Source organism: Nannospalax galili, unplaced genomic scaffold (genome assembly GCF_000622305.1).
Source record: "Nannospalax galili isolate Female #2095 unplaced genomic scaffold, S.galili_v1.0 scaffold984, whole genome shotgun sequence".
In the NCBI taxonomy this organism is placed as follows: Eukaryota; Metazoa; Chordata; class Mammalia; order Rodentia; family Spalacidae; genus Nannospalax; species Nannospalax galili.
The window spans coordinates 19,905-34,195 of NW_008350493.1; the positions used below are offsets into that span (position 1 = coordinate 19,905).

Consider the following 14,291-nt stretch of genomic DNA (forward strand, 5'->3'; position numbering starts at 1 on the left):
TTCAGTAGTCTTTACATTTCCAGTGAGATGGGGCAGAATCCAATCTTATTGCTCCAAACAAATTAATGGATGTGATCTCCCTCCTGAAGAATTCTATGTGGGATTCCACTTTAAAAAAATTTTTTTATTAAATTTTGTTGTATTTTATACAGAATATTTCTAACAGTCTGAATCATCTTTATAGCCCCGTCCCCACCAGCACCCTCCTATAGCCCCCGAACTAAAACCCATATACTGTGTCCTGGGTGTTAAGGCCCACTGTGTCAAGTCAGCGTCCCCAGACATTCCCCAGTGCAAGTTCATCCACTTGGAGTGTAATCAGATCCCTCTCATCTATCTATCCAAACACCTATCTTTTTTTTTCTTTTCTTTTCTTTTTGAGGCAGGGTCTCCCTGTAGCCCCAGCTGTCCTGGAACTCACTTTTTAGACCAGGCTGGTCTTGAACTCACAGAGATCCGCCTGCCTCTGCCTCCCAAGTGCTGGGACTACAGGTGTGCGCCACCACACCCAGCAGACCATAGGGTGGAGGTTTACTTACAGAGGAGTGGGTGCCCCACATTTACTGCTACACTGGAAAGTCCACACACAAATATGCATCCTGTGACTTCCTGACAGCAGCAGAAAATGGGGAGAGAGGTGCCTCCTGGCCTTCTCAGTTTATATGTCCTTCGCCCCTTCCCCACATTCAACTAAGGTCGTCTGATTGGGTGGGAGGGGTAACTGACTGCCCCCTTGACTCCTTGATGTGCATGGGAAGGAGGTGTGACTATAGATTACTGTCATAGTAGTTGGAGGACACTTCCAGTTAACAGTCCATCCCCTCCTCCGGCTCTTACATTCTTTCCACCAACCTCTTGGCAAAAGTCCCTGAGCCTTGAAAGGGGTGGTAGGTGTGGGGTGATCTTCCCCCTACTGTGGCAAGGCACTGAACTTTCAGGTCTCTGCATCATCACTCTTCCATGGTCTGTTGGCACATTTCAATGGGATTCCATCTACTATAAAAACACAAACAGCAAGAAGCAAGAACATCTAAACAATGGCTGCTGTAATAACTTAACCTATGGGTGTAAACACCAATGCTTAGAAAGTACTTTAGCAGGTGCATCACATCCATCTATCAGAACAATTACAATGGCTTCCCACTGGGGCCTGTATTCTCCCCTGCCACAGGGGGTTGGCCTTGTCTACAGTACCAGATGTGTGTTCCACCCCTAGGATTGGATAATATATCCAATCAAACATTTGCTGGTTGTACGTATACTAGCTGCTCCACTATTGTCCCAGCAGGAACATCTTGTTTGGTATGTTGATAGTGCAACACACAGGGTCTGTCGTTGAGCAGAATTAATAGGGGATGATTCTCCTCCAGTCATCTACATATCGCATTTTGGCACCATGAAAGCCACCCATCCAGTGGCAGAGAGTTTCTAGCTTAGTCCAATCTTGATTTTTCCCTCTCCTGGACTCACATCAAGCAGTATCTTCAGCAATAGGGTCCCTCCATCCACTTCTAGTGTGCAACCAACATTTTGGCAATGCTGTTTATTGTTTTGGGTACCTTGAGGGCCTCTCAGGCTAATAGCTCATAAGGGGGCAATCCACCTCTGGCACTGAGATTTTCATTTCACAGCCATATTGCTTCTGTAAGGACTTTCTTCTATCCCTGTAGGGTTTCTTCTTCCTCCTCCTCCGCTCCCCTCCTGCCGCTCCTTCTCCTTCTCCTCCTCCCCATCCTTCTCACCCTCTTCCTCCCCTCCTCATCCTCCTCTTTTTTCTTATTTCTTTTTTTATTGTATATCTGGAGAATTTTCCCCCTTTATTCCCATAGGTCTTTGTATAGCCCCCCTTTCGCCACCCCTCCCCTAACTACCCCCTTTTTACATATTTCTCCCTTAGTAACACCTTTATCCTATCAGGTTCAGCTGAAGTTGTGATGATGGTAGTTATTTCGTGCAGAAGGGACTGCTGCATAGCATCATCTCATTAAAAGGACCTGGAATTTAAAAGGATTTGGTGCTAGGACCCACATACAAGGGAGAACATACATCGTTTGTTTTTCTGAGTCTGTCACTTCATTTAGTATAACAGTTTCTAGTCCATCTGTTTACCTGCAAATTTCATCTTTCTTTACTGCCAAATAGAACTCCATTGTGTAAATATACCACATTTCTGTTAACCACTCATCAGTTGAGGGACACTTAGGTTGCTTCCATCTCTTAGCTATTGTGGAAAGAGCAGCAACAAACATGGTTGTGCAAGTGTTTCTACACTAGGATGAGTCCTTTGGGTATATGCCAAGGAGTGGCATAACCGGGTCAAATGGTAGGTTCATTTTAAGTTTTTTAAGAGTTCTCCACACTGTTTTCCATAGAGGCTGCGTGAGTTTTCAATCCCACCAGCAGTGAATAAGTGTTCCCCTTTCTCCACATCCTTGCCAGCATTTGGTATCATTTGTTCTCTTGATCCTAGCCAGTCTCATTGGGTAAGGTGACACATTAGGGTGGTTTTAATTTGCATCTCCCTGATTACAAAGGATGTTGAAAACTTTTTTGAGATGTTTCTTAGTCATCTTTATTTCTTCCTTTGAGAACTCTCTGTTTAGATCTTTAGCCTATTTTTTAATTGGGTCATTTGTTTTCTTGCTTTTTTGTTTTTTGATTTCTTATATATTCTGGATGTTAAATCTCCATCAGATGTGTCACTGCTGAAGATTTTTTTCCCACTCTGTGGGTTTTCTCTTCAATTTCTAGATTGTTTCTCTTGCTGTACAGAAGCTTTTTAGTTTAATGAGGTCTCACTTATTGATTGCTGACCTTAATTCCTAAGCAACTTCCATGTGATTTAGAAAATGCTTTCCTACACCTATATCCTGTGTAAGTTACTGCCAATATTTTCTTATACTAGTTTTAGGGTTTCCAGCTTTACATTGAAGTCTCTGATCCATTTGGAGTTGACTTTTGTGCAAGGTGAAAGATAAGGATCTAGTTTCATTCTATTGGTGGACATCCAATTTTGTCAGCACCATTTGTTGAAGATGCAGTCTTTCTTCCATTGTGTGTTCTTGGCACCTTTGTAAAATATCAGGTGGCTGAAATTGCATGTATTCGGGTTTAGATCTTCAATGATGTTTCATTGATCTATGTGTCTATTTTTGTGCCAGTACCATGCTGTTTTTATGACTATAGGTCTGTAGTATACTTTGAGATCTGGCTTAGTAATCCCCCCAGCATTGCTCTTTGTGCTCAGGGTTGCTTTGGCTATCTGGGGTCTTTTGTGCTTCCATATCAATTTAAGGAAGTTCTTCCTAATTCTGTAAAGTATGTCATGGGGATTTTGATTGGGATTGCACTGAATCAATATATTGCTTTTGGTAGGATGGTCATTTTCACAATATTAACTCTTCCAATCCGTGAGCATGGAAGGTTCTTCCATCTTCTCGTGTCTTCCTCTATCTTTTTGTTTAATGACTTAAAATCTTCATTGTAGAGATCTTTGATGTCTTTGGTCAGATTTATTCCAAGATATTTTATTTTTATTTTTCTGTAGCAATTGTGAATGGGAGCATTTCCCTGTACTCTTTCTCCAGTTGTGTGTTATTGGTATGTAGAAAGGCTACTGATTCTTGTAGATTGATTTTATAACCTGCCACTATACTGAAATTGTTGATCAGTTCTAGGAGGTTTCTGGTGGAACTTTTGGGATCTCTTAGGTACAGTATCATATCATCTGCAAAAAGTGATAGTTTGACCTGCTCTTTTTCCATTAGTACTCCTTTAATTTCCTTCTCCTGTCTCATTGCTCTAGCAAGAGTTTCAAGCACTATATTGAAAAGGAGTGGAGAGAGTGGACATCCTTGTCTGGTTCCTGATATTAATGAAAATGCTTCTAGTTTTTCTCCATTAAGAATGATATTGGCTATAGGTTTGTTGAATATAGCTTTGATTATGTTGAAGTATATTCCTTCCAGACCAGTTCCCTCTAGGACTTTGAACATAAATGCATGCTGAATTTTGTCAAAGGCTTTTTCTGCATCTATTGAGTTGACAATGTGGTTTTTGTCTTTGAGTCCATTTATTGACTTGTGTATATTGAACCATCCCTTCATGTCTGGGATAAAGCCTACTTGATCATGGTGAATGATCTTTTTGATGTGTGTCTGTATGTGGTTTGCAAGTATTTTGTTGAGAATTTTTGTAACTGTGTTCATTAAAGATATGGGTCTATAGTTTTCTGTTCTGGTTGTTTCTTTACCTGGTTTGGGTTTAGAGTGATGCTGGCTTCATAGAAGGAATTTGGGAGTTCCCCCTCTGTTTTTATCTTTTTGAATAATTTAAGTAATATTGGTTGGAAGTCTTCTTTAAATGTCTGGTAGAATTCTGCTGTAAATCCATCTGGACCTGGACTTTTTTTTAGTGGGAAGGATTTGTAGTACTGTTTCCATTTCTTTATATGTTATGGGTCTGTTTAAACTGTTGATCTCTTCTTGATTTAACTTTGGTGGTTCCCATGATTTTAGATATCCATCCATTTCTTTTAGAGTTTCAAATTAGGTAGAGTATAGGTTTTTTAAATATTCCCTTATAATGGTCTGGATCTTTTGGGTGTCTGTTGCGATGTTTCCACTTTCATCTCTGATTTTGTTGATGTGGACTTGCTCTTTCTTTCTTTTTGTTAACTGGCATAAGGGTCTGTGTATCTTGTTTAGCTTTTCAAAGAACCAGCTCTTAGATTCATTGATGCTTTGTATTATTTCCTTTCTTTCTATTTCTTTAACTTCTGCTCTGATTTTTGTTATTTCTTCTCTTCTGCTGGGCTTGGGTTTCATTTGTTCTTGCCTCTTTCTAGTTTTTTAATGTAGGCACTTAGAGCTGTAGACTTCCCTCTTAGGACTGCTTTTAAAGTGTCCCAGAGGTTGTGTTGTGTTGTATTGTCCTTTTCTTGAATTCCAGGAATTCTTTTATTTCTTTCTTAATTTCTCCTTTGAACCAATCATTGTTTAGCAGTGTGTTGTTCAATCACCACAAGTTCGTGTAGTCACTAGGCCTTTGTCCAGTGTTGATATTGAGCTTTATTGCACTGTGGTCTGATAGAATGTATGGGATTATTTCCATATTTTTTGTATTGGTTGAAGTCTTTTCGTGGCCCAGTATGTAATCAATCAATTTTTGACAAGGTTCCATGGGCTGCTGAGTAAAAAGTGTATTCTTTGGTGCTTGGGTGGAATATTAGACAGATGTCTGTTAGGTTCATTTGATGTGTAGTATCATTTAATTTAGACATCTCTCTGTTTATCCTTTGTCCAGTTGACCTGTGTAATGGAGACAGTGGGGTATTGAAGTCCTTATTATTACTGAGTTTGGGTTAATCTGTGTCTTAAAGTCCTGTAGTGTTATTTTTACGAATTTGGGTGCACCAGAGTTTGGTGTATATATGTTAAGGATTGTAATATCTTCTTGGTTAACTGTTCCTTTGATCAGAATGAAGTGACCCTCCTTAACTCTTCTGATTAGTTTTACTTTGAAATCTAATTTGTCAGGAATTAAAATTGTAACCCCTACTTGTTTCTTAGTGCCATTTGCTTGGAATATTCTTTTTCATCCTTTTACCTTAAGGTATTGCCTGTCCTTGAAGGTGAGATGGGTTTCTTACCAACAGCAAAGAGATGGATTTTGTTTCTTAATCCACTCACTTAGCCTGTGTCTTTTGACTGGGGAGTTCAGTGCCATTGATATTTAAGGTTATTATTGAAAGATTTGTATTGGTTGCCATCATTTTGTTTGCTGTTTATGTTCTCTAATTTTGTGTTTCCTAGATTATTCCTTTATTTTCTTTCATTGCCCCCAGGATATAGTTGCTTCGGTCAGTTTTCTGTATTGCTTCAAGTATTCTTTGAAGGGCTGGTTTTGTGGACATGTATTCTTTCAGGCTTTCCATGTCCTGGAATATTTTTCTTTCCTCCTCTACTATAATAGACATTTTGCTGGATATAGTATTCTGCTCTGGCATCTATTGTCATGTAGAACTGTAAATACCTTGGTCCAGGCTCTTCTGGCTTTCATAGTTTGCATTGATAAGTCAGCTGTAATTCTGATGGGCTTTCCTTTGTGTGTGACTTGTTTTTCTTTTGCTGCTTTCAGTGTTCTCTCTTTGTTCTGTACATTTAGTGTTTTTACGATGATATGTCATGTGGAGTTTCTTTTCTGATGCTATTTGGCATTCTTTGTGCTTCATGTATTTGTATGGGGATGTCTTTCCTTAATTTCAGGAAATTCTCCTCTACAAGCCTGTTTATGATCTGGTCAACACCATTAACCTGAAATTCTTCTCCTTCCTCTATTCCTATGATCCATGTATTCTGTCTTTTCATTGTGTCCCATATCTCTTGCATATTCCATTCCTGTGATTTTTTAAAAAAAATTTCCATGATCTTTGCTTGAGTGGTCCAATTCTTCAACTTTATCTTCCAGTGTTGATTTTCTGTTTTCCATTTCATTCATTCTAGTGGTGAGGCTTTCCCCTGTTGTTTCAATTTTGCTTATTGAGTTTTACACTTCTTCATTTCTACCTGAGTTTTTCTTCAATGTTTCCATCTCTTTCGTGACTTCATTCAGAAGTTCATCCCTATCTTCTTTTAATTCTTTGATTTTTTGTGTGTTCTTTAAATTCATCGAATCCCTTGATCATGTTTATGATTTTTCTTTAAAGAGGACTCCCCCTTTTCAAGTATTCCCTAATCTAACATCTCCCCACCCCACACTCAATTCTGTCTCAGGTTTTCTGGCAATGGCACTTTCCTTGCTGGCTTTCTAGGACCCAGGCTATGAGGGAATGTGAAAGGTCCATTGGTGCTGTGTTCTGCTGTTCTTTAAATTGCTTCACATGTTTCTATTGTTCTTTAGCTATTTTTCTTCTTGGAATAGACTTTATCAATTTTTGTCCTCATTCTTTTCTTTGATGACTCAAAGACAGAAGTAGCTTGTCTTCTCCCATCTTTACTTGAAGCCCCCTTTTCTCCCAAGACACACTTAGCCTAGTACTAACAAGGTAAACTGCATCACTTCACCACAGTGAAGGTATATAGCTTTCTAAGAACACCTTTCAGAGCCATGCATGGCATAGGAGACCACCTGATAGCATCCACAAAATCACAAGAGTCTTGATAGTACCCATCTATGCTCCAGGTGCATGGAGACTGCCCAAAAGATAATAACACTAATAATACTCATGCCAGAATTGGCCCTACACTTGTCTCATTTCAGTTAATTGAGAACTTTGGTATTAGCAGTATCTTAGGGTCACAGACACTACCTTTGGCCTTAGAAACCACCTGAAAACTGTTCTGGTCATGAAGTTTAAGCGGGGCAGGGCAGGGGGGGACTCGAGTCCTCATGATAATGATCAAGTTCAGTCATCTTGTGCATTTGTTAGAACAGAACACTTATAGAAACTTAGTTGGAGAGCTGTTTTACAAAAGAGGCTCTTCAGGTGGAGTCAGCATATTAGGGCAGAGTTGTGATGATTTTAGGAAGTTAAAGATGAAAATTAAATAACTAATGTTAATAGGATCTATTAAGGGATGTATACCTATAAAACATTCTTCCATAGTTTTGCCTTTAGTTGCGGAAGCCTAGAGAGTGACAGGTGCACTGTGACCAGGATTTGAAAGGTGGTGATGAGAGAGCTTGCTCGTGTTCTGCAAAGTGTTCCAAGCAGTGAAGACATCTTACTTTGAAATTTGCAAGCCTGAAAGTAATGTGTCTGATTATTTAAAGTAGGTAATAATTTTATGTGGGTTCTCCTTGAGACTTCTTTAAGAGCTTGCTTCTCAATGGAAAATATCTGTCCTGACCTTGTGTGATTATAAAATATTTTATTCATTATTTTTATTTTTTATGTGTATGAGTGTATTGCCTTCATGTAGTAAGTTCACCCATGTCATGCAATGCCCACAGAGGACAGAAAAGGCTGTCAGATCCCCTGGAACTGGAGTTATGGACAGTTGTTAGCTGCCATGTGGGTGCTGGGATTTGAACCCGGGTTCTCTGCAAGAACAACCAGTGTTCTTAACCACTGAGCCATCTCTCCAGCTCCAATTTTTTTTTAAATGTGCCTGGAAATCTGGGCCATAATACCTAAAACATGGTATATATTTTTATAAGAGAACTGCCAAACAATAGAGTTCACTTATAAAAATATAAGCTGTGTTCACTCAGTATTAAACATATGTCACCTTTTGAGCCTACTTTTCTCTTAGGCTTATATCTTAAAGGCTGAGAGATGAGAAGTGGGACCTCAACATATCCTTGATGAGTTTAAATTTAAAAATTATTTACTTGTGGCCAAAACATTACTGTTTACTGTTTACATTATCAAATAATAAAGAGCCTAGCCAAATGTACAATTTTGTTTTATTATTTATAAATTATCCTTTTACAAATTATATGTATAATTTTGTTTTTGATCTTTTTGAGTCAGGTTCTTCCTGTAGCCCCAGCTGGCCTGGAACTCACTGTGTAGACCCACAGAGATCCACCTGCCTCTGCCTCTGGAGTGCTGGGACTAAAGGCATGCACCACCATGCCCAGCTTACAAATTATATATTTTTAAAATTAAATTCCAGACAGATTGTTTGACATGCAATTACATTTACTAATTATGGGCCTATGGATAAATTATAGTTCCTATTATTTTTTGTATTCATGAACCTATAACATGATACTTAGGTATTTTCTTGTCTTTGGCTTTTCTATGCCACCTAACAGTTATACATGAATAAAGAAACACCCTGCCTTTCAACATTCATTTTAAGGCCAAGAGTGGACCTGAACACTGAGAACTTGTTCCTTCAGATGTCTCACAGAACTTTGCTCTCAAGCCCTTCACTCATTTTCTTATTGAAACAGTATCTCCAGCATGAATTGGGGAAGTAAAAACTGGGACCTACTCTTACCATCAGAGAATCTCGCCCTTTGAGCTTGCCCTTAGGCCTAAAATATCACACACTCAATTATAAACTGACTTCTCAGTTTTTCTCATTGTTTTCAGTGCTTTGATATCTTAATTATGCTCACCTACATTCATTCATTATCTTGGGTGGAGAGCAAGGAGGCGTTCTGAGGGATTAAGATTAGTTGCCCAGCTCAGAAGAGAAGTTGATTGTGGCTGCCAGGGGGGCAGCCACTGGACCTGAATGATTATTATGGAACTGAGTAAATAGCCAGGAGGCCTGAATGGCTTCTTCACATACAAGTGCCTATAGCACGGCAGCTCTGCTTTCCTTCTCATTGTGTTAGAACTACAGCTACATGTCTACAGAACTAAACAACACTAAAATGGCTCCTCATGCTTCTGAGAACCACAGTCAAATGTTTATGGAACACTAAATAATAATAACATGGCTAGATTATAACAGTTCAACGAAATAACATGAGCATAGCAACATTATCTCCATGCTGTCTACTTAGGAGGTCATTGTGTTTCATGGGATACAAGAGGGGACCACTAGCATTCTGGAGATATCTCTCCAGCAGGCATTTTTGCGTAAAACTTTCTCATGAGACACAAGGCTTTCTATACATATATGCTCAAAGTTCAGCTTAATTCACAAACATACTTTTAAAGCCACAGTAACACTATTTCACAGTCCCTGGGGTGGTGGCTCAGTTAACTTGTTTACATTATAAACAGCAACTTTTTAGGTAAGCTTAGGTAAGTCATTATCCAAAAAAAAAAGTCATTATCCAAATAATATTCATATTGTAAAAGTCATTCCTGTACTTGCCATTTGTCCTGTCTGCTCATTTCTGCTTCTACCAAAATTTACCTCCTCCTTTGTCTTCACCTCCTTCAGCTTCCCTGGTGGCTTACTGCTAGCACTGTTCTATGTAAGCCAGTTGTGAGGTCCTTACATATTACCATGTGCATCTCTTTGTTTAATGATTGTTCTGTTTCAGTTATGGGAATTCATCCTTGTTTGTTTTACTCAATGCAGAATCCATAATACTCTGACAATAGCAGCTATTCCAAGGTGCTTTCTAAAGACAGTAGAAATGGTAGGGAGCCTGGGACTCTTAGACAACAAGAAGACTGTTTATGGCTTCAGTTTGGCTGTTAAGAAAGCCTTTCTCATTCCCTGTTACCAATTTACTTGCCTGAGACAGGGACTTGTCTTTCAGTGATGTTATCAATAAGGAATCATTCTATTGTACAAAGTAATATTCATGAATGAACAGGAACTAACAGCAACAATATATCTAATGAGTCTAATATTTGGATCTGGTGTCTGGTGATACTAGGTTTAAAATTTTAGCCCAGGTGATTAATTAATTCCAAGTATTTGAGTTTCAAGGTGAGTGTGTCTTTGATGTTGGTAAGAATTGGGAGGAGATTTAGAAAGTAATTTTAAAGCAACACAAGACATGTAGTAGGCTTTTTGTTGGTTTCATTTGTTTTTTCGCAAGTATCTCCCCATTGAAGTCATGCTTAATTATGACTGTGCTGTTGCATATGGAATGGACAAATGGCTAAATGGCAAAAATTTGTTAATGGTATTGCGGATCCATTGACATTTTCTGTTCCATCTATCTTTTTATTCAATTTTTTTTTTGTTCTTAGAGATATTTTTAGAGTGGGAAATTATATAACCTAATGGTTCATTAAATGATTTTCTGTGGCAGATGTTATTTTATACCTTTGTCCTAATAAGGCTTGGTGTCATTGTCAGTGAAATGGAGATAATAATTTCTATCTGTGGTAATTTAATTAGGCAAGCCGTGTAAAACAAAGAGAAGTTATTAGCATCGTTAATAGAGATTCTCCCCGCCCCCCTTAATGGCGATTCTTTTATCTCCACTTTTTACCTTCAAATATTTTTAAAATATTTTATTTATTTATTTATTTATTTATTGGTATGAGTGCTTTGCCTGCATGTAAGTGCACCACATGCATGCAATGCCCACAGAGGCCAGGAGAGGGTGTTAGAACCCCTGGAACAGAGTTACATAAGGTTGATAGCTTCCATGTGGGTGCTGGGAATCCAACCCAATTCCTCTAGAATTACAGCAAGTGTTCTTAACTGCTGAACCATCTCTCCAGCTCCTTTAAATATTTTAATAACTGTGATTCTAGATTGTTACCTAAATTTGCTTAGTTTGATCACATAATCAAAATTATTTAAGAGGTATTTACAACTCAGATTTATGGATCCAAATTATTTCTTGCTTTATTCCATGTCATATTAGCTAAACTATTTTTATCTTTGTTAAAATTAATTCATCAGTTATCTTATGAAATTAATACATTTATAAGCAAACCAAGGAAAATAGGAAAAATATAGAAATAATTTATGATTATTTAATTGTTTCAAGAAATTCAGGAAACATTAAAAGCATAAAAAGGAAAATTAACATCTTTAATAATGCCATACACAAATGCAGTCAGTGGTATTTTATGAACTCTCTCTCAGTAAGAATGCCAGAAGGTTTACAATTCTTTGAAATGTATTTCTTTTTCTGTTTCCAGGGCTGTTCTTGGTCAGTTATATTTGTGGATCTTGATGCTCACAATCGGAACAGACAGACTTTGTGCTCATTGTTACCCAGGGAATCCAGATCTCATGTGAGAAACTTTTACAACAAACTGAAATGAACTGTCATTTTTAATTTTTGTGTGTTTTTTACCTACTTTTCCAAGAAAGCACATACAGTATTAGAGATCATCCAAGATAAGACATGATGCAAATTACTCTCTTTCTGGGCTCTGAGGTCTTAGGAAGTAAATAGCTGTAGATGGAGCTATATATATGTCTTTTTGAGACAGGGTCTCACTGTAGTCCCAGCTGACCTGAACTCACTATGTAGACCAGGCTGGCCTTGAACTCACAGAGATCCGCCTGCCTCTGCCTCCCGAGTGCTGGGATTAAAGGCGTGCGCCACCTACATTTCAGCTAGGCATAGTGTTGATAACTTGTCTATAGTCTCAGCTGCTCAGGCGCTCAAGTGGATCACTTGATCCAAGAGTTCAAGAACAACCTATACAGCGTAATGAAACTTCAAGAAGGGAGAAGGAAGAGATGAGGTGGGTAGGAGAAAGGGAAAGAGAGAAGGGTTCATTCCTTATATTCTTTTTAAAGTTTTCTTCTTCATTTTTCTCTCATTTGACTCACTTTTCCTTTGATGAACTTCTGTATGTTTACTGTACCTGATTACACATTTTTCTTGGGATTATGCATGATTCTATCTTTTAAAAATACCCCAAGTAGAATATAGTTAACTATTTTTTATGAGTAATACAAGATTATAATGAAAAAAACAATAAATAGGCATTATCTGCTTATTAATGAAGTACGGTCTTTTATACAATTTGAGTGGTCTTAGGTTGACTTTGGATATGTATGTTTCATATATTACATGAACATTACTTTTTATTTTATAAAGCTAGAACAGTATTGTTTTGTGAACAAACATACTTCTATATCAATAACCAGTAACCAAATTTCTATTATGTAAATTGTAATTGCTTCTGACATATTTTGAGACAGGTTCTCCTTATAGCCTCAGCTGGCTTGGAACTCACTATGTAGTGCAGGCTGGCCTTGAACTCATCACACAGAGATCTACCTGTCTCTGCCTCCCCAGTGCTGAGATTGAAGGTATGTGCCACCACCCCTGGCTCTGCAATATAAATTTTAATGAGTGCTACTTTATTCAGTCAGTTTTTGGACCTTTAGTTTGTTTTCTTTTTTAAACCATTATGGGCAAATTTTTATGTTAACTAAGTTGTGGTAATATGTAAGTAAGTAATATTTTAAAGCTCCAGCCAGGTATTAAACTTTGAAAATACTTTTTTTAATGAATAAAGTTTGATCTCCTCTATCAGTTTTACTAAAACATGCCATAGAAACATCTGTCTGTCCTTTGGAACAGAGCAAGCTTATTGGCAGTTGGATGCGTCTTTTGAGGTGGTGTTGATCATTTCACAGCAGACACTTACAGTCTGTTTATCTTGACACCAGAACACAGATGCTGCTCTGCTCCCATGTATCAGTTATCCTGCATTTGCCTTGGATGATGAAGTTCTGTTCAATCAGACACTTGATAAAGTAATCAGGAAATTAAAGGGAAAATATGGATTTAAACGTTTCTTGAGAGATGGGTATAGAACATCATTGGAAGATCCCAACAGACGCTATTACAAGCCAGCTGAAATTAAGGTACCAAAAAATAGTCCATATAGTAGTGCATGAAAGTTGTCAAAGCATAGATCCAGGAGACTAATTTCTTAGATTTGTGGTCCTGCTCTGTATGGCTATGTTTAATATTATTTATTGATAAGATAGCACCTATACATGAGGATTTAATGATTTAATAAATATAGAAATGCTTAGAATGGTGCTTCATGCATAGTAACTAATCAGTGTTAAATTTTATTACCATGCAGTCCATTTGCTCATTATAGGCCACTTGAATTCATTGGTTGAATAATTTTTTATGGAATTTTCAGGCTTTTGCCTATTTCTCTGATATTGTATTGTTTCTGTTTGTGATCAGCTTTTAGTCTATTAAGCAAATGGTCTGATTAAAACTAATACTCCTCCTTTTTCTTTTTAAAACTTCATTTAGATGCTTTTTGAAATATAGTCCTCTTAATTTTTTATTTTAAAATACTTTGTTTCAAATACACACACTTGGGTTCAATCCCTAGCACTGGGGAAAAAAAACAAGCAAGGAAATAAACAAAGCTCACACCATTACATGCACTTTATACCAGCTGCCTTTAAACTGTTCAGAAAATGCATCACCTCCTGTCAAATGCACATTGCTATACAGACTTCTCTTTGGTGGGATATACTGAGCATTATTTTTGTAAGTGTGCTCTTAGCTGACTACTCACTGAGGATATGTGTCCCTATGAATCTGTATAGAGATGTCTAGGCAGTGTTACACATATAGTTGTTTTGCAATTGATACATAGTTTTGAAGGATAACTAGATAAACTATCATTTAGTTTCACAGTTGATTTTGAAGTATTAGGAGAGATTTTATTTGGAATAGTTTTGAAATTTGACAGCAGTTTTACAATCTGGTAGGGTGAGCCCCCCCCCCCAAAAAAAAATCATTTTATCTGAGTGCCTTCAAAAGTTTCTTTCCTGTTAGATTCATTTCCTGGGAGCTGATTTGCCTAATTTATATCTGAACTGGTCCACCTACAGCTACCACCTTGCTTACTTTCAACTCAGGTCAGTTTAGCAGACTTTCTCCACTTCTGCACCTACTGCCACAGACTAAGGGTA

The 14,291-nt window shown here is 37.7% G+C and overlaps 1 protein-coding gene across 2 annotated transcripts in view; it reads left to right on the top strand.

The window, feature by feature from the left end:
• Phkb (phosphorylase kinase regulatory subunit beta) overlaps nucleotides 1-14,291 on the top strand; it is a gene marked incomplete at its 5' end in the record, with an annotated part of 127,328 nt that overhangs the window by 7,302 nt on the left and 105,735 nt on the right. For both annotated transcript variants that reach the window (XM_017801859.1, XM_017801858.1), the window contains 2 exon segments: nucleotides 11,522-11,617; nucleotides 13,014-13,211. In XM_017801859.1, coding sequence (XP_017657348.1) covers nucleotides 11,522-11,617; nucleotides 13,014-13,211 — 294 coding nt within the window.